Source organism: Neodiprion pinetum, chromosome 2 (assembly GCF_021155775.2).
Source record: "Neodiprion pinetum isolate iyNeoPine1 chromosome 2, iyNeoPine1.2, whole genome shotgun sequence".
NCBI lineage: Eukaryota > Metazoa > Arthropoda > Insecta > Hymenoptera > Diprionidae > Neodiprion > Neodiprion pinetum.
The window spans coordinates 38,162,915-38,188,643 of record NC_060233.1 but is presented as its reverse complement, the minus strand read 5'-3'; the positions used below and the strand labels follow the sequence as shown (position 1 = coordinate 38,188,643).

Here is a 25,729-nt window from a genome sequence, read left to right as displayed (position 1 = left end):
TGAACAAATTATTTCTCTGCGATGAATCAGGCTGCCCGAACATCACAGAGTTTGTAAAAGAGTAATAAAATCCCCGGCAAATCCAACTCATATGAAATTACTGAAATTCATGGTAGCTGGTTTACTTTACAGATGGGTCAAAAAAAAAAGAAATAAAAATTGTCATTAAGTCTGAGTGGCGGGATGTTTTTCACCCGTTATAAATTTCGCAGCCGGAACGTTACGGCGTCGCCGCATCTCGTCGTAATTGATGTATAATAATATTGTAGTAGCCGTTACACGCACGATAGTTAAGGCATGCATATTATAAACGCAAATTTTTTCGGAGAACAGGTTTATACGTTACGGCGCGAGTTTCTTGCCTATAATATTTACATCAGGATGAATTAGATGGTACGAAGAATGCGTCGGTGTGCGGTAAACCAAGAAAAGGAAACAAGAAAAAAATGTCTGTAAGAAACAAAAAAAAAAAAAAAAAGAAAAAAAAAAGAAAAGAAAAAAGAAAAAGAGTAAAAAAAATCTACCAACTCTTCCTAACGTCAGCGTTTTTCACTCGCAGACGTTTGAATCCGCTTAAAAGTTCCCGATGATTATCAACAGGGCCAGCAGCAGAGTAACAGTTACAACGGAACGGCTGGAAGTCGGAGATTTCTTTTAATCCCCACAGTTTCAACTAACAAAATTAATTCTTAATTAACGGCCGAGAACGAGATATTTTATTTTCTTATATTACGTATTTCCCCCCCGTATAATTGTCACCAATTTTGCACAATCGAAGATTCAAGCAGACGTGCGTGAATTAAAGCCCCTTACGCGATTTTCACGACCTGGGAAGTGCTGATTCTTATTTCTTCTTTCAACCTACATTCGTATTATATAACGCGTCGCCTGTTGCGCGAGGATCGACGGATGTCCCAGCGTATAAAGGCGAGAGAAGACGTTTGACGAATTTCCGATCGATCCACTTCTTCCATCTTTAACATCCCACTTTTTTCCGGCGAAAAATACCGCTGAATGTGGGCGGAAATGAGAGGAGGGGGAACTTTTTATTCGAAGGAAAATTTCTGTTTCAGGTGCAGGCGCCTCACGGCGCGGCGGGGCGGCCCCAATGCCGGCCAGGAAGGGCCTCCTCGCCCCCCAGAATACTTTTCTTGACACCATCGCGACACGCTTCGATGGGACTCGTGAGTAATTTTTCTTCTTGTCAGTTATTCGAACGCGGATTTGGCACTCCGATGGATTTTCAATGCCCCGGAAACGTTGCTCCGCATTTTGCACGCATAATAGCTCTAATTTTTAGACGGCTATGCGGAATACGGATAAGATTTGTAATCCGAAGACCAGCTTCAATTTCCCGCAATTTAAATCAAATTCACCGATCTACACTGAGAAGTGAAATGTGATTGTTGAATCGATCGAATACCATTTTTTTGCAACTTTGGAACGTTACATTTAATTCAACCATGTTACGGTATGAATATCGATTAGAACAATCAACGCATACGTAATTTGACTCTTTCGCTGAGGGATATTCAAATTAGTCAATCAAACATGTCGCTCTGCATAACTGTATGATGGAAAGAATTCCGTCAAGTCGATGACGCGTTGTTTTTCCTTGTTTCACCCACCGAAATAAAAGTTCTTGTAAAAAATATATGGAGTACAAGTTTGGAAATTAGGATTCCTGACTTGTCGTTTTACGGATCACGTTTAGTTTCTTTCATCTCTGTTTCCCCATAATTGCGGTCTGCAGAGCTCGAATGTTTTTGCAGAAAAGGAATTTCTGGAAGTTTGTCAAGATTTGAGGGGACTTAACGGCTTTCATTCGAGCAAAGAAAGAAGAGCGTCTTTTTTTTTCAAGAGAACAAATAAAGAACCGAATTTACGCGAGTAAAGGATGCTTGATATATTTTCATCCAAACTCGACCACCCTCTGATCTTTGACTAGCTTTGATGGTTCTTCTTGTATTTCAGCACAGCTCGAGCATTTAAACCTACTCGCGGTTTACCAAAGAACAAACTTTTGAAGATCTGTGCCATTGATCTTGAAGTTCATCGAAACGTCGACTTTTTTCAGATCTGAATATTCTGTAAAAACAAGAACCCACCAGTCTTGAAACCAGACGTTCGCGTCTCGATGAATCGCATATTTTCTTCCATATTCGAAAGTATAACTCGATTTTGCGAGTAATCAATGATTGCGAAACACGTCGCCAGGCAGGCTTTAAAACCTATTCGTCTCATGGTTAGGTTGGTTATAAAAAAGGCACGGCAAAAAGTACTGAGAATAAAACCAGCCAGCGCGGTTGCAAAAAAAATGATTCACGAGGGAAATACCGTGTAGGGAGATATTGTAAAATAGTCCGGGAACGATACTGCGGTAATTAATTACATCTGGGCGGGTTGACGTTTGCCTGTAAGTGCCGAGAGTGGTATAGGTACGACGGTATTGATCAACCCAGGGGTTGAATAACGAGTAGACGGTAATTGTTTTTTACCCGTCACCCTGAAGCCGCAAGTTTTTCATCTTACGGATACTGTTGGACGACTCGCATCGACGGGCCAAAGCAGCTTAAGAGGATAAATAGGTAATCGTGTAGTGGCTGAGCAATCAAGTTTGGGGGTGGGATCGACGATTAAATCCGATCGGAGAGAATCGGGGGTGGAAAGATGGCGAAAGGAACGAAAGGCGAAACTCAATTTCTGCGGGAAAAATGATGGACATCCGACGGTTGTTTTACTTGCCCGTCATGCGTGATGGTCAGAGATGAGGTTAGTCAATTATCAAAGATGGCAAATAAGGTCTTTAGAACGCAGTTATAATTGCAACGAAACATGGAATAACCGCAAAGAGATGTTAAGCAGGTATGTTTTCCTTGTTAAAATACCAACCTCGTTAGTATTTTCCTTTGGGTGTTTTCATTTATCGTTTGTCATCCTCTTTTTATACCGATAAATCATTCACGTGACAAAAGAAAACATTTGAAAATAAATTTCATTCTCCTTGAATGTTATTTGATATGTGGGTGGTTGGAAATGCTTGTGAATATAAATAGGAGAGTCTTTGAACGATAATTTCAAAAGGAAACGATCAAAGCCTGAGAGCCAATCGATATACTCGAAAGATTGCGGAGGGATCGGTGTAATCAGATTACAAACGCTATCGGTATTACACATGTACCTACTCGTGAATCGTGTACACGCGGCGTATTTGAGTATTTCTCTTTGTATTAAATTTTTCCAAGTCGAATAATAATAATAATGATAATAATCACAACATGCAAAGCACGCTGGTTTCCCCTCGGCTTTTATTCTTCTGTACATAATTTTGTTTTTCGAGTGTCGCTGCGGTCTATAATCGCAAGTTGGCTTACTTTGTAACTTAACGTTCTTTTTATAACGGGAAGTGAAAGAACTCCGACATGCAAATTTGATCCTTTATCTCAGCCCTCTAACGTCTTTCCTTTATTCGCTTATAATTTCTAAAGTCCATCCGCAATTTCGTTTCGTTTTTCGAAAGCTCAAACGATTCAAGTTCACGTCATGCTTCCATTGGAACAAGAAGCAATATACGACACTTAAGGTCATGTAGTACTACAACCCTTGCCGACCGAGCAAGCTCATCCTTTTTCTTCCCATATCAAATAAACAGTCGAACGAAAAGGGTTCAAACTTTGACGGTGCGTCACTCTTTAGCAACGGTATTCAGAAAAGTTACACATATTCCGAGAGTCGTAAAAAAAATGTGTCGTTTTTTGACGCGTGTTACTCTATTCCCGCATTTCCCACATTTCAGGGGCCAAAAAGTGAATGTCTGAGGTACTTTGCACGATTCCGGAAAGAATGCAGAGTACTACATGACCTTAAAAGCAGAATAACACGCAACGTGACTATCTCGTAATTTCGTAAAGTTACTCAAACTTATATCTGAGGGATTAAAACTCCAGAAGCGAATTGCGGTCTGTTTAATTAACGGACGACTCGCGGTCTTCCTTTGTGAACACTAGTTAAATCAGTAAGTGCCCAGACGGTCTGCAATCGGCATTTTGTGGTCCAGAAACGTTTTGTTTCCCGACTCCCGTGACCGGACCGTTCTTCGACCATCCGCCGGGTATTTTCCTGGCGGTAGCCTTATCCCCGCGAAATTGTCGAGTCCCTGAATGCGAATTCCCTGGCTGCTTCCGTCTTCCAACCGACCAGCGAGTACTGTCTTTCATCTGGCCGCGGCTTAAAGAGACTCTCGAGGGTTCACGGAGGTTCGAAGAATGGCGGTGACTCGGAGAGCTTGCGACCCGCTCGTACACCGTAATCAGCCCTGAGACAAAGCGCCTTATTATTCATACTTTCCGTAAGCCGTCATTCGACTTTCGAAATGATTTCCAGGATCAAACGCTCCCGCTTTATCAGTCGAACCTAATTCCCACGAAGCTGCAGCATCGCTTTAATTACCTGTAATGACTGATTTTGAACATCCCAAAGTTTGACTAAATTTAGTTGAGGCAAAAAAAAGGATGGAACAAAAAAACGACTTACTTGGAATGTATCGACTCTTTCTTTCCCATTCTTTGAGTTCCTTTTTTACTTTCACGCCTTTTTCCGACCATGGAAAATGAAATACGGTCGGTATTAGCTTCTGGCAGAGCTAAGCTAACCCGGCTCAGAACCCGACTTCATCTGTGAATCAACTGGAATATAAAAGCGTTGTGTCTCGGACGGTTTCAAGCTTGACGTCTTCTTTTGTCGGTTCTAATCCCTCATCGAGTTTTCTTATCGGGTCGACTTTTTCTCGGCACTGTAGTTACTCGCGCCGTTGTGACAATTCAGAGCAATTTCTATCAATATAGTCAACTGATTCACATTTTTCGTCGATTCTTCACCTGGGGACTTGAGATAAGAACGTTGCGGTGAGATCGACGAGCGTTTGAAGCTTGCAACTGATCCTGAAGGATTGAAAAAATCGGTCTCTCGAAAACGCAAGAAATAAACCATCGAAATACTTTCGCAATGAGTTTTCACGCTCTCCCTACTTTTACCATTGAAGAGTGTGTAAAATGTTTTTTAATCTTCGTAAAATCCGCCTACGAAAACGTTACGTAAACTTTTCCCGGTAATTACTGGCTTGGTACATTAATCGCAAGGATACGCTTCATATATCGATTCCCAGCGGGAACCCAAACGACTAACCGACGTTACGTGGAGCTAATGAAATCTTGAGGCTTCCTGAAGGTAAAACCGTATCTGGATGTTATCTGGAAAGATAAAACCTAACTACGATATACGTGGGAATCATTTACATCTATCATTGTATTTGCAGGTAAAAGAATTTTTACGCGGTCATAGAACATGAGCCCCGAAATTCAATTGCTTATCCATCATTCGTCAGCATGGTCGTTTTAGAAATTTGAGTCAACGGCTGATTTCAATTCTCACCACCGCTCGCAATGTCGGTCATAAATTCATCAGATTCAGCCATTCAATTTACGTACAAAAATAGTCGTGAGAAGAACTCGACCGTAATTCATGAAATATGAAAGATTGTTTGAAAACGAATTACTGTAAAGATGAACCCCGTATTGCCCGAAACCGAGGTCGTTAATCGCCTCTGTAACTACCTCCGCGAACCATCGAGTATATATTTTCATCCGCCGCGGAATTATCTTATTGGCTGTTGGTATACCGTCGTGATTAATGTGCCGAGCCATAATACGGCTATACCAAAACGTATATAATGCTAAGGTGAGACTTAATGAGGGTCCCGCTATTATATCACTTGAATTTCATTGCTCGGTATAATTCGGCCAACCCAGCTCTACGTGTAACGCATTACTTTCGGTCATTGGACGTGGCTGAACGGCAATCAAACGACCGACGAATCAGTTCCGCGTTAATCGAAAAAGTATCAAGCAAACGGCTGCTATCACTGTAATTTTTTTTCAATCAATCCTGCAAGCTAGGAATCATTTCTTTTCAATCTATACCGAATCCATTCGCTTTTTGTCGTCGGTATATGTTACAGCCGGTACAGCGTTATTCAAAGTCGTTGATATCAGGCTTTTACGGAGTTGATGCAGCATCCCATCGATCAATTGCACTCCCCTAATGATATCGGAGCTTTTCCATACCGCTATTCATCACTGTCCAGGCTCTCGTATAAATTGAAGGTATCAACTGTTACATGCAGCGAATTAAAAATCGATAGAAGAAACGCGAGAAATAAAAATTACTCGTTACGATACGAAAGAGAGTAAAGGAGAAGAAACGGAGAGAGGAACGGCAAGGGGGAGGGGGGGGGGGGGGGGGGGGAGTCAAACTTCTGCGGACCGTCGAAGACGCCCTCTGATCTCTCGCGACGAATCAAACTGGCAGAAAGATCCGAGTCCAAGATACTCTCTGATTGCCAAATCGCATTTACTTGAAGAATCGGGGTCGCTGACGGAGGTTCGCAAAAAAAAAAAAGGGAATGCAGAGGCCTCTCGTTCTTGCCCGGAGTCTCGAAGATTATAAGTCTCGGCTGACAAGGTGACACGTCCGTTAAGGTTGACGATTCACCCACTCGTATAGCGAGGTATCTTTTGCTCGTATCCGGGGTCAGGATTCAGCATCCCCGAGGAGCCATTTCGTCTTGGAAGGTGAATTTACAACGAGGAATCGTGTTTCTCGGAGTACGCTGTGTATTCGCCGGACGGTCTCAACGAGAAAAGTTTCATTTTCTACGGTTAGGGAACGTTCATAAACTACTACGTAAGTGGTTCATTTAGGCGGAGTGGAGGGTCGGGGCGGGGGAGCTGACAAAAAACTACTTAGGGACCACATGAGGCGCAGGGGGGTAATAAGGGGAGGCCATATGTGTAATATACTTACTTTTATATATATATATTTTTTTATTACATATATAGATTCAAGTAAAATGTGCCAAATAATTATTAATATAATAAATTTAAAAGTACTCAAAAGCTACGAGCCACTTTGGGGGGGGGGGGGGGGGAGTTTCGGTAGGATTCATGGACGTAGGGAGGGGGTTAAAATGTAATGAAAAAACGACGTGGTTTATGAAAGTTCCCTTATTGTAATTGAAAATTTTGGTAAAAATTTGATACATGTAACTATTCAGTGGGATTACAGTTGTCGATATTACTTACAGAGTCTCGTTATTTCAACAACAATGCAGCTGTCTGTTTAGCTGACTGCAACCTTTTCAGTTAAATAAGGCTCTAACATCAATCAATACACTGTTGCGCCAACATCAAATTATGATAATAGTTGTAAGAAAATATAGTATCTACTACTTACGGTAACAAAAAATAATAGCAAGTATATGACATCTATTTGATTTTCTGGTTATGGATACAAAACTCGAGTTCATTTTCTACCATGCAGATCCATATTTTTTGATAATAGTAAAAAATGAAAGTAGTTAAGGACTGTTTAAGTAGCCTGCATACAACTGGAAATTTCACTCGACAGATCATGGTTAGAATTGAATTATTCCCAACCGCGCGATCAATCCAGCCATGCGTTAGGATCAGGGTACAGATGCTCAACGAGATGGAGAAAATTGAATTGAAACAAATGGGATGTAGATAAAAATGTTTTGTGGCTGGATCGAGATAAGTAACGAACCTGCGCGGCGTCGAGTCGTATATCGAGTTCACTGATGATTCGAAAAGAATCGATGCTGAGCTTGATTTCACCAAACGCACCAGGCAACGATTCGTCCCTTGTGAATTTTTCACAATGAGAGGGGAAAAAAAAATCTTCACCAGCAACGATTATTTCACTTCTACGAATCTAGCTGCCAGTCGAGATAACGGCGCGTAAATGGATGGGAGGAAATGTTATCACACTGTGAAAAAGAAACGACATCATACGTATGATCACATACGTGTATATAAATATATGTGTGCACGAATAACCCCACGTACATGTATTCTACATACCTTACGCTTTCAGTCACATTTCGGAGGGTGACAATTCTTACAGCCGTCTCTCGCGTCACGTAAACTTTCGCTGCGTGTTACCAACACGTGTTCAAACTTGTTGAGGGTTCATTAAGTTTGTTTGAAACTTTCGACACTTGGAATTTAGAAGCTGTATTGCCGCTCTGAAATTCCCCATACCGCACGCCCAACTCTTCCGAAACGGGAAAAAACGTACCTCCCTCGTATGTATACGATACGATAAAATATACCTGCTTCGTAATAAAATGTTTTTGTTTAGAAACAAAATAAAAATAAATAAATAAATAAATACTATTTCGGGATCTCTTAAGCCCTGTACGTTGGTGTCACAAATTTTCAATCGATACACGGATCCCTGCGAAGCAGAAAAGATTTTTAGTCAAAGTGAAATTTATAATTATCGGGGGAACAGCGAGACGAAATTCTTTCGCAGCGAGGAAATTTATCTGCAATCGAGTAATGCGAAATTGTTGGAATTTCATTTCGTACCGTTGGAGAGAAAAATCTTTTAAAGTGAGCGAGACTTTTTGTTATTCACTGAAAGCTCTTAATTAACCGACTTGACGAATGAGTTATACATGTGTTGGTATACGACTATCCTCCGTAAGCCTGCCGACGATGCCGCGCGAATGGACGAAGCGTGCCGCGAATATGCGAGCATAATTAGGAACGCGCGTGTCTGTACATTCGGCGAAGGTTGGAACCCTGAGAATCGAGGAATTTCTCTGCTTTCAAGTAATTGTTGCTCTCAGATATCGTGCCCGCGGAATATGCACCCACTGCATAAGCCCTGCATCCCTGCACCGTCATGACCTACCCCACGGGCGAATCGATACACTTCGGGATGCGCGCTATCGTCCGAATTGCTATTACTGGGGGTTGAAACGGTCGTAGAGACGATGAATATGCCGGAAATATAGAACGCGACTAGGATTAGGAAGGTTTGATGGCCAAAAATCGATACTGCGTGTATATAAAATGATCATGACGAGGTATTCCTGCACTTAGGATTTATTGAATTATCATATTCGTAAACTTATACGAAGACCTCTTTGAAAATACAAAAATAGAACATACTGGATTTGCAAACTTGAGCTTAATTACATGTCGATGCTGCGTTTCGAATGGCGTCAAATTTTTTTTTAAATTTAGTAGATTTGTTCCACTTCCCTTCACCGCTGCTTATTTTAATCGAAATACTATTTTCTGCAAAGCCACTGCAACAGAGTTTCTTTTTTTTTTTTTTTTTATTTTGCGGCAGTCGATCCAACGTAGCCATTTGTTGATCGTAATCAGCATCGGTGCAATGTTGTAAAATTAATTATTTGACGATGCCAATATATTAAAAAAGACTTTCGGTAACTCTGTGACAAATACTCTTTAAACGGAATTAATCATCTTACAATGAACGTGAATTTGAACTGCTCTGAACAATACTCTTTTTTCGACAAAAAAAAAAAAAATACGATGGGATTCGTTTTTGTAATAAATTTCTCTACGTTGTTCGCACGTTTCTTGAATCCAGAGCCAATTCCCCCCTGATTCTGCAGGGTCTTTCATCCGGTATGACTCAATGGGGCTACAGGTGTGGGCGGGTGTTATTTCCGCTGTTTATTGGTATCTTATTACCGCGTGGGACCCGTGCGTATGCCCAGAGTATTAAAAATCGAATAGATCTCGTGAAACGAGCCTCCTGAGTGCAGTCAATCGCGTAAGTACTCCGAGTGATTGGAAGGATGTCAAGATCGAGCGGGTTTGATCGGCAACATCAAGAGTTTAATCGGCACTTACTCGATCGGCGCGTTTGTCTCCTGAGGAATATTCGGCTATCGAAACGCGGTCCCAATAAATCGGTCTTGTAAAGCCGATGACGCAATGTTAACATTCCCTTCAGCGTTCGCAGAAATAATCTTTGGTCTTCGATCGGCTCTTTACGGAGCTGCAGAGGGAGGATCGAGGCGTGCAGGCTGTCTGCGGACTTAGATTTGGCGGATTTCATTAGAAAGGCGATCGCGATTCGCACCCCTCGCCAATATTCTCCGATAATATTACGGAGCACCTGTTGCCAACCGAGAGTGTAGCCAAGTCTGGAGAATCCTCTGGGGGATTGGGAATATATCGTATTGCGAGTAGCTTTATTCGCGACCAGAATTCGGGTGAAAAAGTAGGAGCGGCGGAGCCGTCAGCCTATATTTTATACGGTGAAGCCTTTGAATGACAGCGGTCTGCTGAATTTTTCTGCCTGTGTATGCAATTCGCGATTAAACGACGAGAGTGATTCTCTGAACCAGCCTTGAGGGGTTGCGGTATTATCAAATTTACTCGCTGTATTCGCTTTTTCGTTCTCCATTTTTGCCCGCTCTTTTTTACCCCTCTTGCCAAAAAATCAGCCAGAGCATCTTCGGCCCGCGGGGGGTTTCGTGCTTGTGCTTTTTATTTTCATCTTATTTCTTCGTCTCCCTTTTTCGACGATATTCGCCGGCGCAAAGACGCTGCGGCATGAAAAACACATTAGGCACGGTAATGTGGAGAAGAGAAAAAAAAAAACAACCGTTCTAATCTAAAGAGTGTATAACGTATATATGGTAATTTTATCCGACTCCTCTGTTTTCTGGATTGGCTCAGACGTATTCGAAGGCGTTTCGACGGCTGAGAAACTTTGTATAGATATACGTTTATAAGGTATAACGATTTGCCAGATAAAGATCCGATTGCTCGCGCTTCAGACTGGATTCATCCCCTAAATTTGGAGCCACCTAAGCAGCGCAGCTCCGACAACTAAATTACCCACCGAATCTTAATCGCTTCGGTCACTTTGCCGCACCGGGATCTATTATTTTTAATTGTCAAAGGGGCGACTATTCGATTATTACACGTCCGAATCAAATGCCATCGTGGAATTACGACTGTAGATTAAGCTGTATAAAGCGCCAATCGTATCACGCGCGATCACGAAGCTTTCCGACTTTTCCGACGATTCTCAGCTTCCTTCAAGCACTTCGTTCTATTTACCGGTCTGTTCCAGTAAATTGAAAAACCGGACTCTCCGCCGCTGCAATTTGAGCGAATGAAACGCATTCTATTTCACCTGCTTGTGGGCGCAGGTCATAACTAAGTACGATGAAATCGTATTCGCGATATGTGATGCACATAAACGAGTTTACGAGCGTCGTTTACGGCTCCCGTCTCCTTTCTCTGCGGCTCTGATTCGTCGATTTATTATTTCTCACCCGTCTGCACGCCTTCGCTGGTGTAATAGCTGCTTCTGTTATATTACGCAGCTTCCAAGAGCTGATTTCAAACGTGTGTAATAAATGACCTGTAGCATTTGAGGGGGGATTTAATTTTCAGATTTCAAAGTCATTTTTGAGGGAAATCGAAACGCGTCGTTGAATAATAAGACCGGGGATGAATCCGTTCTACCGGATTATCTCTGACTGGAATAACTTTAACCGGCGTTATTATAACCAGGGATTTATACCCCAGGCTCATCAGCTTTCGCAATTTCAAGTTTGATTGTTTGTCGAGCCTTATTTCTCGTATCCAGTCATTTATCCCGAGTCCGCGCCGAGTTTGAGCATGAAAAATGAAGCTTAATGGTAGGCGATGAAAATTCGCGAAAAATCGCCGGTCATCCTTATAATTTCCGAGCGCACCGGACTCCTGTCAACACTTGATCCTTCCGCGGAAACAGGACGATTTGTCAATTGCGGTGTAAAATTCCTGTGATCAAACGTTTTTTCGCGGTGTTGCAACACGCGCAACGATACAATAACAAAAACAGCAACCCTTTTTTCAGGACAAAAAACACTCCGCCGGCAAGGGTTTATACAGCCTTTGAAATCAACCCTCGTCTCTTCAACCTCTCACCTCCTCACTAGTACGACTTCTGCCCTCGAGGCGTGTAACGTGGACGTGGATCGTTCAACGAATCCTCGGATGGTCAGCTACCGGCACCAATATTTGTTGAGTTTGTTTGATACTCGTTCCTTTCTCTCCCTCGTCATTTATCCACTGAATCAAGTCTAGCCAATTCTTGTATGCAGGCGGCAGCGGGGGTCGGATTCACACGAGCGGAAACATCTAGAATTTCTTATCCACACATATCTGCTACTTTTGTTTTTACACCATTCGCAATCAGTTGTACAATAAGGAGGCGGGCGTTTTTTTTTTCGCTTTGGGAAAGTGGCGAATTGGCGCGCAATGTAGTCGTGGAAACAGAAAATATTTTTATTCCAATTATCCGGCATACGAGCAATAGCTGAATTAATTGGCCGTACGCGATTAGAACGAAAAAAATGTCCCGGCAGGTTCACTAATATTTTTGGGTTGATGTAACCATTTTTTTTTTATGTATTATTTAATGAAAGAAAAAGTACAAAATACAATTTGTACAAAAATTCCGAAATATAACAAATATCATAAATATAAAGTGCATCTGTTGTGACGGTATGTTTATTTAAATTTTTCTAATCCTGTACCGTCTGAATCAAAAGCCAGAAAAACGACGGAAAAAAACGGTGTAAAAAATCTCCAGCCATCTTATTTGCGTCAGCGAGAATAAACGCGAACGAAACAACTTTCTCACTGTACATCCAAATGTATATAATATGTTTTTCAACGATATTTCTCCCTTCCTTTAACTCAAAATTCAGACAGTACGGTCCATTCGTCCTTAAATTCATATCTTGCTGCCTGCTTGAACGACTTTCGCTTTTAGAGGACCCTTTAACATGCAACAAGAGTCACCCTTAACGTTTCTTGCCCCCGAATCCTCGTTTTACTGGTCCAGTAACATCTGCCAGCCCGAAAAGATTCTGCAGGTTTTCCTCTCGCCCCTCTCTTGTTTATCGTGAGTTTCATTTTCGCGGAATTTCTCGTCTGGAAAGCGACGTCGTACGTGTTTACATACATGAGCAGCTCTGTTATTTCTACAGAGTGAAAATCCAGAGTCCTTGATCACGATCTCGAGTGAGAAATGAGCAAGCATTGAAGAATTACCTTTCGACTAAAGCTCTCCAGGCTTTCTGAAAATCATTCCGGTTCAACGATGATTAGGAACTGCTGCGTGCTGGTCGTCTGCTGAAATTATCCCTGCACAAGGGAATTTTTACTTCTGTTTCATCGACGTTTAGATCAGCAATTAGACATTTTTTTATCACATTTATTAACTTGATCGCAGATCAATACAACGTCGCACAGATTCTATGCATTTGAACCGACAGTTTCAAAGTATCACGAATACCCAAGGGCGACGTTTTTCTGGAAAATGGTAAATTGCAGTCTAGACTTAATCGTCATTCAACGGGTCCGTCGTGTTGTAACGAGTATTCATTCTGGTTGGCCGCAAATCCAGATGAAGTTTTCATCGCTAAACGTATTTAATGCGGTGGCGCAGTCAGACGGCGGTAATTCAATCAGCGAGTGACTTAAAGCTTGCGGGCTTAAAATCATGTAACGAAGAATTATTTTCAGAGGTAGCGTACATCTCTCTCTTGCGGCATCCAGAGCAAGCAAAAGTTGCAGCTTTTTTCTTACGTACAACATCGCGTGTCTCAAGTTGGCTCCCGCCTTACGTGACGTACGTAACGAGTAAAGTTCCTCGACTTTGTTGAGGTCTCGCAAAGTTCAGACCCTGTTGAGGATTTCGTTTCATCATTTACACGCGTCAGTGCAGAGCTGAACTAATTGCGGTATTTTTCAAAGAAGCCGAAACGCCGTTTCCTCGGAATGACGGACACTTCGATTCATTTTACATCAACAACGTTCGTCAAGATGATTTGTGGAGATCGATGGCTGGTCGGAAGCTGGAACATATCTATAACTCGATATATTATACATCTTCATTGAAATTTAAACAGAAACGAATTGTTACTCTTTATGGGTCGTAAAATATTTTCATCTATCCAAACAGACGTTAGCTTTTTTAACCTCGGCTTTGAAACTGACATATTTTTATTACCAACTAAAGGTTTACTCTACTACAGACTACGCCAAACCGCCACGACTCTACAATCTGCGTCGTAAAATACATCAAAAAAAGTATCACTATTCTGCTTCCTTTCGCTAAACGATATAAATAGTCCGATTTATTCAACGGCTAACTCTTACAATGAGAGTGTATTTTTCGTCATTTTGGCGGATTTGCCTACGATCTATTCGAAAAAGTGAGGTTTCTACACAGCCGTTTCTGTGTCTGCGGTATGTTGACGAAGTAAAATATCTATTTTCCTCGAGATAAATTGACGTAAAAATTCACCATCAGCTATAGAAGCTGTAACAGCATGGTTGAAAGATCATTATTCACTCGAGTTCACTGGCTGTATAACAAAGACTAGAAGTCTGGGGAAAGTGCGACGCGCGTAATTCTACCTTTCAAAATCGCGATTAAAACGAGAATCTATAAATAGCCCGCGGCTAAAAGGGTAGACGAGGAGGAATGATTTAATTAGTACTTAGGTTGTGGTTTTGGGGTCGTACACGAGCAGCGGGCATGTGGAAATTGCAATGTTGACTCTGCGAGCTGCATCGTGTCGGATAAACTTTACTCAAGGTAGTTAACCGAATGCGTGCAACGTATAACCAGCTCGCAGAGCTGTCTCGAGATCAAATTCAATATTTACTTTCGCTGCAGTCAGCGTATATAGTCAGCTGAGTAACTTTATTCGTTCAACTACAAACCCTGTGCAGCAGCAGTCCAGCCAACCGTAGTCAACGTAATTGGTAATGTGAAATTGAAACACACCCATTCGTTGTCATCGTGCGATCTTATATAGATCAAATATATTCTCATTCGAAATTTCAACGTTCGGGGATCACCATCGCTTCGTACGTTCACCTGCAAATTACAATTTTCATCCTCTGTTCGACCAGAATCCTGCAGACTGTAGCTCTTCATTGTCTACGTTTTTCGCACGCTTTTTTTGCTGTGTTTTTTTATTTTTTTTTTTATTTTTATCCCAAAAAAGAGTTGAGAAAAAAACTCCCCGCATATTTTGCGAAAGAAAGATTGCACGGCAGGATTGAGAACTCGGCAAAATACAGCGTATAATTTAACTGCTCCTGAAAAAGTAATTTATTTGCAAAAAAATTTTATAACGCGCATCAGCCTATCGACTAATTTCTATTCTTATACTCCTCTGATCTCCTGAAATTTTACTTCATTCACGCTTATCCCGTAAAAGTAGACGTGACCTGCAGACGAATGCAAACTCGAAGTCTCGAGACTGTCAGAATTCTGCTTTAGAAAGACTTTGCGATTATTCTTTTCACTTGTACGCCCTGCAGGCTTGATGCCCCGGGGTTGATATCGTCCACATGACCAGCAACTAGACATTGCGGTAACAACCGTCAACCCTCGAAGACTTTACCTACTAGAACCTCTATCACCGCCTCCACCTACGGGAACAGCACGCAAAATTACCCCATGTAATGAAATTCACTAGTGCGGCTTGCCTACGGTTAGGTAACCATGACAACCCTGACGTCGCTGCACTTTTCCGCCAAGAATTTCGCAAGGCCACGAAAGCCCGAGCTTGACGTAATGAACAGAGCTTGATGGAACAGCTCAATCGACAGGTTGGGCTTTGGAATCCACGTGCACGAGTGCGTGAGGCGCCTAATGTAAATTCGGGGAAATTCAGGGAAATTCAAAAAGGGAAGGTGAGAAGGCCGAACGAATGGAACCGTTGCTTCATCTCGCGACCCGATCTTTGAGGGTCCCAAAATGTTCTTCTTCCTTTTTCTCCTTACTGAATTCCTTCGTTATGCTTTTCACGTGCAAAAGTTGCTCAATATTTTCAATTTCCATACGTTTCATCAGAGACTAGAATGTAAGAAATTTTTTTTCGGATCCAAAAATAACTCCTACGCTGCACAGTTTGTGATCTGTCGGGGTCTTTTTGACCCCGTTGTGCAGCGGCAGGTTTAAAAACTGCCTACCAATGCACCTTATAGTTTGGAGGTAGAAATTTATCGCACACACGTAGATCCCTTCGTTACACGTGGCCCGTTAATTGTTTGCAAATGACATACATTGTTGACTCGTAATATGTATCCAGCGGATGGTAGGGTGGAAAATCCGGCTGGCATTCCCAGTTTCATTTACAGGTATTGTAAAGAATGATACGAAGAGATATGCGTCCTACATTTTTTAAATAATATTTGATTTATTTATAATTTCTGCAAAATATAAACATCTTTGTCCGAAAGATATTTTAGAATTTGAGTTAAAGATGCTTTCATTTGGAAAAATTATAATGAAATTTTATTTTATTTTATTTTAAAAATGCGACAGAACAATCCGAGCGCCCTTTAGAGTTAAATCGACAAAAGAAAAATCATGGACCGAATCTAATAGGTCGAGGGTCAGACCCAGGTCGAATCGGTATGGAATGCCTCACACATGTCTCTACGTATATGCACATACATTATACATACAGTATGTACGAGGCAGCGGATGTCACGCGTGCCTAACAGTCTCTCAGCCGCCGATCTCGTCACGCCTGTTGATCAAACCAACCCCCTTTACTCTCCGAAGGTCGGACACGTAGGCACGCCTCGGCGTCTCTCTTCAGCCGGCGAATGTCACGCGCAGCCCTTGTAATCTATCCGTGCCGTTTCCAATGCCAATGATCGGGGTGGAACATCTACCTACATTCTATTCCACTCAGCAAGGGCGTTCCCAATGTCGATGATACTATTATATTACAATATACGTGGGTATCGCGGTGAGACTCGCACCGAGTACCAGGTGAAACATCGTCCCTCGTCCTTCGTCCTTCGTCCTTCGTCCTTCGTTCTGCAGGCCGCTGTATACGTGCTCTCGGTTTGCGGCGACTGGAAATCACGTCCTGGACGAATGATGAGCGGAAAAATGCAATAGTTGTGAGGAAGAAAATTGCGCTACGTCTTGTCGCGCATTTTCTGTGCTTATACGGCGATCTCTTTGTTAATCATACACTGAGAGAAAATTTTTAGTTCCGGTTACCGCTCAGTCCTTGACTATTTTCATTTTTTACCACAATCGAAAAATATCGTTCTAGGTAGAAAAAGAAAATTAGTTTTATGGCCGTTACCAGAAAGTCTAGTATCCGTTACTATTCTTTCTCATTATCATCACTGTTACTGTATTTTCTTGTAACTGTTCCGAAAATTTAATGCTTGTGCAATAATAAATTGATGTTAAAACTTTATTTAACTAAAAAAGTAGATTAAACCGAACAAACTGATTTTGCGTTGCAATTGCCAAAAAAAGATCGACAATAGCGCAAAATAGTTACGCGTACCTCGTTTTTCGTAATTTCAACAATATTCAAACAGTTTTTTTTAACGATACGTTTTTTACCGAATTTTTCTAGTTACAAATAAGAAATGAAATTTTTCTCAGTGTATTATAATTAAATAACCTACTCTGTTTTTCATTCATCATTTAGGCACCAATAAAGAACAGGTGAAACAGTCTTGGTACAATTATTAAATCGAGTGAAAATGACGATTGAATAAATATACGTTTTTGCGCACGTGAGAAGAAAAAGAGACTCGAGCATGTCCCAGTTGAATTAGCCTCCGTTCGTCAAGTGCAGGTTACACTCAATTTCTACCTTGGATATACGTTGATATACGTACGTCTATACGTGCAAAACGGATCTGCAAACGGCAGAGGGCCTGATTAATTCCCGTGATTACGAGGATCAAGTTACACGTGACGAATCCGCGCCGCTGCACGCATCGTGATATTTTGCAATCCTGGCGAAAGGTACGGGGATAATGTATTCAACTATTTATCTCCTCCCCGGGTATTGTTCTAATCTACCGGCGAATAATTTCACGATTTGAAATTGTGCATTTACGCGATTTATGCAGGTAATTTCGCAGTTCTGTATAACCTACGTTTCGAACTAAGTTGTAAACGAAGTTTAAGATTCAACCGATTAGCGAGGACTTTTGCATGAGAAAAGTTTTTAATTAAGATTCAAGTTGTTTGTGCTGTAAATATAAAGTCTATGTATATAGGGCGTTAAAGCGTAGTCTGAAGATGTTTTACGATTTTACAGTTTTGCAACTGGAGAAAAATAAATTAGACAGAAAGGAATCGTGTGACATCTTTATTAAAAACTATGTTGACTCGATTGCAAGGTGCAGCTGTAGGAGAAAGTCGAGAGAGAAAATTTTCAGCCATCTCAGCTCTGTTGGTGCAAAATACAAACTCGTGCCAAAACTTCACAGAGTTAAATATTGTACTCGACTTCGAATTTCGCTCACAACTGGATAATCCAACCGTGCGAAGCATGCCGTTTGAAAATTGTCCGATGTAATAAACATTACTGTATACGTGTATGCAATGTGCAGTAAAACTTGAACGGAATTATGAGACGTGGATTATCTACGAGTATTTCAGTGATGGCCGTGGCAGGGAGAATATATCAAAATCTCGCACGGCACCGCGAAAGCTCGTAACTGTATTTAACTAGTCGTTGAAATTTACTTGCGACAAAGTTCTCTCTCAGCTTTCGCTGCTGTATTAAATGGTCGTAAAAGACTGAAACACCACAGCCATCAACGTACCAAATATTACACCCGACTCGATATTCTTGTGCAATTTCCCCACACGGCAGAGGTGTGTGGGATAAATAATCCGATTAACCGTAATTATAACATTGTGATCGTCGTTGGCGTTTCGTACGAATTATTTAGCCAAATGTAAACTCGAATAATGAAAGTTGATGATTTTCAGGTTCAACCGCAGTACGGTTCAAACGCGTATCTTAATCAATTTTGAAACTAAATTACGTCAAGCGGTTGAACGCGCTTTTAAACGAAATTAGTTTCCGTCATTGAACTATACGAGTTGTGACTGTAGAATTTTAATCAATTGTAGAAATCAACGGAAACAACAAGGCGGCGCACTGAATCAATTTATCAATTATTCTAAAGAGGAGAGTCGCCAAGACGCTTTTCTACCTACGACTTCGCGGTGCAGCCATTGTGTAGTATCGTTTATCGAATCGGCTTTTTCTTCTCTCCTTCAATTTTTGCTGACCAGCTTTATTTCGTAAATCGATCATTTTTCACCGCGGTACGTTCCGTTATTGAATTTTCATTAATCACTCGTCGAACAACGGCAGACAATATTTATATACACTTTCACCCTCCGGTGAATGATTTCTTCATTATGCAATATCTACTGCCTATACTCGACGACAAGCTGCTACTGCTTTATTGGCAGACAGTTGCAATTTATTTCCAACTCGCGCCCACGTTAATTTCGAAACGAGCCGTCGCAACGCTCTGTTACAATGACAGAATGATGCTTGAAATTCGCGGGAAAAGGTTTGGAGGAAAGTGGATAATATATACCTACACGAGGGTTTGATTTAAATTTGGGTCGTGAAATGGGAGGGTCTGACCGAATCGCGTGTTTCGACAATTTAAGAAAACAGTTCCGTTCACGAATTGAATTGAGAAATTCCCTGGCTGGTAACTGCAAATTCGGCGGAATCGACGTTTGCCGATCGGGCTGAAAATTCTAGAAGACAAATTACGCGTGATGTGCTTTCGAGCCAGACGACGTTTGTACCTGATCGCTGGATGGTGGAAAATTGCTGAGTCGAAGAGCTCGACATTACGGCGGCAGCTGTGTCAGGTCGTCGTTTTTATCTGATACCGATTTTTACTACCGAAGAACATCTGCGTGTTCTCTTCGCAGATATGTCGTCATCGCAGATATTCGAAATGATTTCACGAACTCAACGTGGTTAAAATTCTGTTGATAATTATGATCGAATATCGGTAATGTCATATGAATTTCGAGGTTTTCAAGGATTAATTGATCGGAGTATTAGCGGGATGCTCGGCTATTTTCCGGGTCGGTTTTCACCCGAAAGTAATTAAACGCAAGGGGGAGAGGGGGCGCAATTATGAGCCAAATGACCGAAATACCGGAAGCGCTGGAAGTGAGCTCCACAAAGCTGAAACTGATGGATGACAGTCCACGACAGATATCAAAGTCCGTTGCGGGCTGTAGGTACTGTTAATTGTAAATTGGACCTGTGGGTAAAATAAAATCACTTGCAATCAGTCAGATGACACAATGTCTCGATCTTATTGATTTACGTGAATTGTTGAAAGAATAGATTAATCGTGATTAATGATTGCGACTGAAAATTATAAGTGATGAGGGGGAAAAAAAAACGAGAAGAACAGAAAAATCACCACGAAATTTTATTTTTTACTTTTTGCAGACACTTTTTTTATACACCTTTTTCAACGCAGTGAGGAAAAAAATTTGATGAATATGGATAAAAAATTAGCGATCGGCAGAGCCTGCAAGGCTGTATCGTAAAAATTGGGAGAGAAAAAAATCACTACGCTGTTACTTCAGCCCGAGTTTCACTTGAGTTTGTAAAGCCAACAGTGGGAGGGAAGCGCGTATTTAAAAGGGAAGCAGAAATTGCGTTTCAGGGCTGACAGAGCTGTTACGTACCTGTATAACTGTATAGACCTGAAGTAAAAAATGAAAGGAAATGAGAAACTTACGTCTCTGTTTTTGCTACGCAAATATTCTACTTCAAATGGCTCGCCAAGCTACGGCCTCACGGTCCGTCAGGAATTCGATTAATTAACTCAATTAAACTGTATAGCTGTCCATCATTTTATGATAACTATTCATGTATGCATAAGCGTCGAAAATCATTTAATAAACGTAGCTTCAACACACGTCATACGTCATGAATTATCAATTATTTTTCTTCCTCGTCACAAATTTAGGACACTAATTTCATACCTCGCTGTCAGGGTACCCCGTTAATTATCCAATTAGAGTGGAATTCAGTAATAACAATGATTACGAAGTCGTATTTTTCCCCTTCACAATTTACTTTGGTCGTCAGTTTTACACCGAGGGCCCATCTGCTGTTAAACTTTGCTCAATTTTCGCACGTCAAGGAATTCGTCAAAAGGTAGTTATTTATTTCTTATCACAAGTTTTAACGCGCGTCGTGCGAAATGGCATGGAAATTTTTGGATAATTTGAGACGAGCGTGAAATATTGCGAAATAGTTGCGAATAAAATTCTGTGTAATTAATTTGTCGGAGAAAATTCGGCTGTGTCGGGTAATAAAAATGAGCGATGTAAATGCCCGCGAAGATTTGCGATTTATAAATACTCCATTACGGGCAAACAAGAAAGTTTGACAAGGTAATAACAACTTTTGATTTTATATTATAAACTCGGAGATTATTCTCGAGAATATCGCCCAGCAATCCCGCCAAGCCGCCAAAGTACAAGAGGCGGTGATTCGTCTCTGTAATTAAATGCCGGTTTACAAAGTGTACAAGGGAATTGCCGTGAGCAATACCAAAGCTATTTATACTATGCCTCGAAACATTAACAATGCCGCGCGTGTTTGCCGAAGAAATAATACCTTAAGATCTTGAAGGTTTCGCGTCTGGATTCAGGGTGATTTTCCGAAACCAAAACAGCGGACGTTGTGTGTCCCAAATATTTTTTCGCCTCTTAATTCTCGTTATGTATTCCGGTTGAAGGATCTGTCGTCTTGCAATTAGTCGGCCGGACGTAATTCAGCCGGGAACAAAGGAATAATTGTCCTTCGTGAAATTTAATCCCTGGGTTGAAATTATATACCTGGTAAGAAAATACGTGGATTAGCTTGGAGAGTTCCTTGCCGGTAATTTGAATAATCAAACTTCTTTTGAGACTAATTTTCTCATCGCCAGCTACCCATGCCTATTTACCTTTTGAAAATTTCACACCCAGGTTGACACGATTATAAACTGATCGGTAACGTATCGGGCGAAAAATCATTACGTATACATAGGCTTAATTTTTAATCTCACACCGTTGCCTCGAAATCGTCTCTTCCTTCTACGTTCCGTACAAGTATCAAGGTTGAGCTTCCGCGAATTGTTCCATCAATTTGTAATTAGCAACGTTTTTCCTTTCATCTTGTTTTATAAGAGGATCCGCACCAGCAAAATCCGATTCGTGTACAATCAAAGCTCAAGCTTGATACAAAGGGTGTTTCACTCAAAGAATCCCGGTGTCAATATCATTCGAAATGATTTCGTGATTTTCGAAATTACACTGAAATCAGAAATATTGAAATAAAATTCTGCATTAGCAGTCCTTGGTAGTCATGAGAAGTCGTTTTGGATTGCAGAAATTGCGAGAAACCACTTAATAAAAGTAAAATTTTTTGTCAAGTAATCTCTCGTAATCAACCTACAAAATGTAAGCAATAATGAAATATTGTAACGATGGCACTTTTTCCTCAGTGAAAGACCCCTAGCTCAGTTTGATGGTTCTAAGTTTCATCGTATTTATTTATTTATTTATTTTCTTCTATCACCACCCGGCTTATCCCGACTTTCATTACGTTTTCGAAGCTTCTTTCCTCTGCTCGCCTTTCTTTTTCGCAGACGCGTCGTTCGCGAGCTAATCACTGTTCATTTACAGCCAAGGTCTGCCGAGTTTAATACTCGACTTTTATCACAGCCATTTCGCAAGAGAAAAACGAATCACGCAGTCAGCTTTAGTGTGCCCAAAACAGCTTGAGCTAAATTCGCACTTTGCCGGTACGTATAGGCCGTGTTTTTCCTGAGCTTCTCGCTCGCCCTTGACATTTTCTAGAGGCTCAATTTACTGACCGGCAAAAAACCACTCCTTGTACTTTGAATCGCTTAATTCCAGACTTGAACAGTTCCGCGTGTAGGTGTCGACCGTTCAACGTTCAACATCTCGCGTTGCCGGGAGGTAAATTGCCCGAGGGATAACAACACGAGCAAACACTTAACCGTCTAACGTCTATCGATTGATCGAAAGCAGCGTTCAGCCAAAGCCGAGATGATAGGTCAGAGTGCGATCTTAAGCCGTGGAATGCGGTTCTGCTTCGGCACTGCTACATCGTCGTCATTATCGTCGGAGATTATGTAATGACATCGGCAGATTGGAGCATCGAAATCGCGAGCGTTGCAGCCAACCCTTGACAACCCGAATGGAAGCCTCGATTCTGTCACTCCTCAAACGATTTTTCATTAGTTTCATCTCTCAGACCCGCGTGAGCGACGGACAAAAAAACTGGCCGATAAATAAATGGAAGGTCAGGATTTCCGAGACCCAAATTTCAAACTGACAGTGACACCACTCGGAGGGGTGAAATTTTCATTCAACTCTGTGCGAGGGTGTCGAAAATGCGTGCAAACTCTCGCGTCTCTGGAGGAATGTAAATGAACGGTTGACTCCGAAGGTACGCTACGTATTTTGCAATTGCATTGTCTGCAACTAGGGAGAGTGCAACGGCAAATTTATCTCCCCACAGAGATATCTACATACTTTAGACTTAACAGGTGGAACAATACGATGCAACACCCGTTTCCCTTCACGTAGGCACGTATATAATATATACCGACAACTTTTCACTTGGTTGGACAGTTAAATTATACGAGCTGAATTGCGATGAAGGAAATTGAAGCGTATCGTTTCGTAGATGTTTAAACGATTTCGAGATTCGGGAGATAACAGAATTTATTGAATTTAGCTGAGGTATTGGGAAATTTTATCGAGTATTTACTTTTCTCGACTTGTTTTTTCGTCTTTCCGAGTTTCTCCCCGACCTTAATTATAGGAACGCTCGCTGTTCGCTACTGCAGGTAATTGGAGTTGAACATTTTTTTTATAACTGAAAACGTGGCTCGTCTGAAACTTTCAGATGCTTGCTAGCACTTTAAAATAAACCGGAAGCCATTTGTCGGATAAGGTCAAACTTCCAATTCCAAAGACGTTTGAACAAGGCTCGTTAACTCTGGTTTTGTAACGCTATTTTCGCGATCCACGTAAGAGGCACGGATTTTTTGCCGAGTCATTCGATCCACGATATAACTTCCCAAAAAGAAAAAGGAACGTTACAAGCAGACGGATCCCTTGGTCCGGAATTCCCTTGTTAGTAATGAGATTAAAAAAGTAAAGGACATGTCTGTGAAATTTTGAAAAAATGAAATAAAAATAATAATACGTATATGAAACCACTGCGCCCTTGTTGTACGTGACTACGAATGAAAATTGATCCTGCGAGTAAAATTATCGCAGGCTTAATATTTTTTCGAGGTACAGATTTCTCCGAGCGTATTCGCGGCGCAAAAATCCGATTTTTCACCCCTTCGGATTTCGGACTACATTCATTGGCCTCGGCTGAAAGCAGACCGAAGTTATATACGTTGTTTAATAAGAGGTACAACAAACGTAACATAATCTTACCTCCATTTAAAAGTTTCCGTGTACAACCGGCGAAGTGATTATCGGAAGGCTAAAGAGAAACAGAGTTGTGAAAGAGAGTATATTATAATACAAAATAAGCGGCTAACTTACCTTTATGATGTAACTTTTTCCAAAGTAAAGTAATTTTGACAACAATTAGTTTCAGAAGCAAAGATTTAACGGAGTTCTATTATTGGTGAAAATTGTCGGTGAAACATAATTTGTACGCATTTTTTATCAAATAATACCCGCGGTGACTTTTCCAGCATTTTTCCGCGAGACGGAAACAATAAACTCTGCAGAATAGCCAATCTGCTGGAAAATTGTATCAGTTGGATATGTAAAAAATACGTCCCACTGCAGCGTTTAAATCGCAAGCTACGAAAAGCGTTAAGTTCAAATAATTACCAGACATGGGATTTTTCAGAATTTTGATTTTAATGTCAAAGCCAGCTTAAAATCTGGTCGTCTTATCGCCTTTATTTACGCACTTCGGCGTTGCGTTGGCCTAAAAACGCAACCCGCATGCGCGATTCGTATCGATTACCGCCTCACACCGTCGACGAGATCGGATCTGTCCAATCGGTTTCGGTGCAGATTCACTCTCGAATAATTTCGACATATTGTTATACATATCTTCTTTTCTCACTTCTTCTTTTTTTTTTTTTTTTTTTTTGGATTTTTCACGTGTAAAACAAATATAGTGCTTGTAGGTAAACGTGCGAACGGCTTATCTGCACGACGAATAACGCATAGTGCGGCTGCGTTGGATGAAAAAAATACAAATATCAAATTTTTTTTATCTGTGACCGCGAACCAGCGTGTTTCACGTCAAAGGTACATTGCTCCAAATAGTTTCACTCGACGATACATCATACTTATGAGATAAACTCTAACGGTGTTTAAACACATGCGTACACAGGAAGTTCTATCGCGTATGATGAATTGCATTTACCTTGCGTAACAAAATGAGAGCGTGCGATTTATTAAATACGATGGGTAAAATGATCGAAACCTAATTCGAGGAATTCATTCACCCTCATTTCCCGCCCGATTCGACGACAAATCGATGAAAATCGAGGTATTTCTTTCGATATATGTATATTTTTTTCAATCACCTAGCGATGATCTATAAATAGGTATATGCTATGCGGAACAGCAGCATCCCCGCTGCTTATACAGAGCTTTACACTTCAACAGAGGTTGACAGCTAGAGCCGGTGCTTGTGATGTTAGCACGGAAATAGTCGTGGGTGTATTTTGATTCATCGTTATTTCAAGACTGTTTACGGCTGTTAACTTTTATCAAAACAGTTCGTAAAAGAACACTCGACCCTCCCGCAGCTGTTAGTAGGTTATACCGTAAGAACTGTCGACGCCGGCAAACTCTCCGTTGTTGAGATTTATGAACTTGCTCTCGATATCGAAATTTTCGTCGGCTCTCAGGATTTGCAAAAAACTTTTTACCTACGTACACCGCATAATTGCATTCTGCGTGC

General features: G+C 41.2%; 1 protein-coding gene across 8 annotated transcripts in view; it reads left to right on the top strand.

Moving 5' to 3' along the window:
* Window positions 1-25,729, top strand: part of Elk (Eag-like K[+] channel) — an 89,186-nt gene that overhangs the window by 34,491 nt on the left and 28,966 nt on the right. For 6 of the 8 annotated variants that reach the window (XM_046611295.2, XM_046611292.2, XM_046611289.2 and 3 more), the window contains one exon: window positions 1,074-1,184. The exons of the other annotated variants lie outside the window; for them this stretch is intronic. In XM_046611295.2, coding sequence (XP_046467251.1) covers window positions 1,109-1,184 — 76 coding nt within the window. In that variant the 5' untranslated portion in view covers window positions 1,074-1,108. The remainder of the gene's footprint in view (window positions 1-1,073; window positions 1,185-25,729) is intronic. 8 annotated transcript variants of the gene reach the window in all.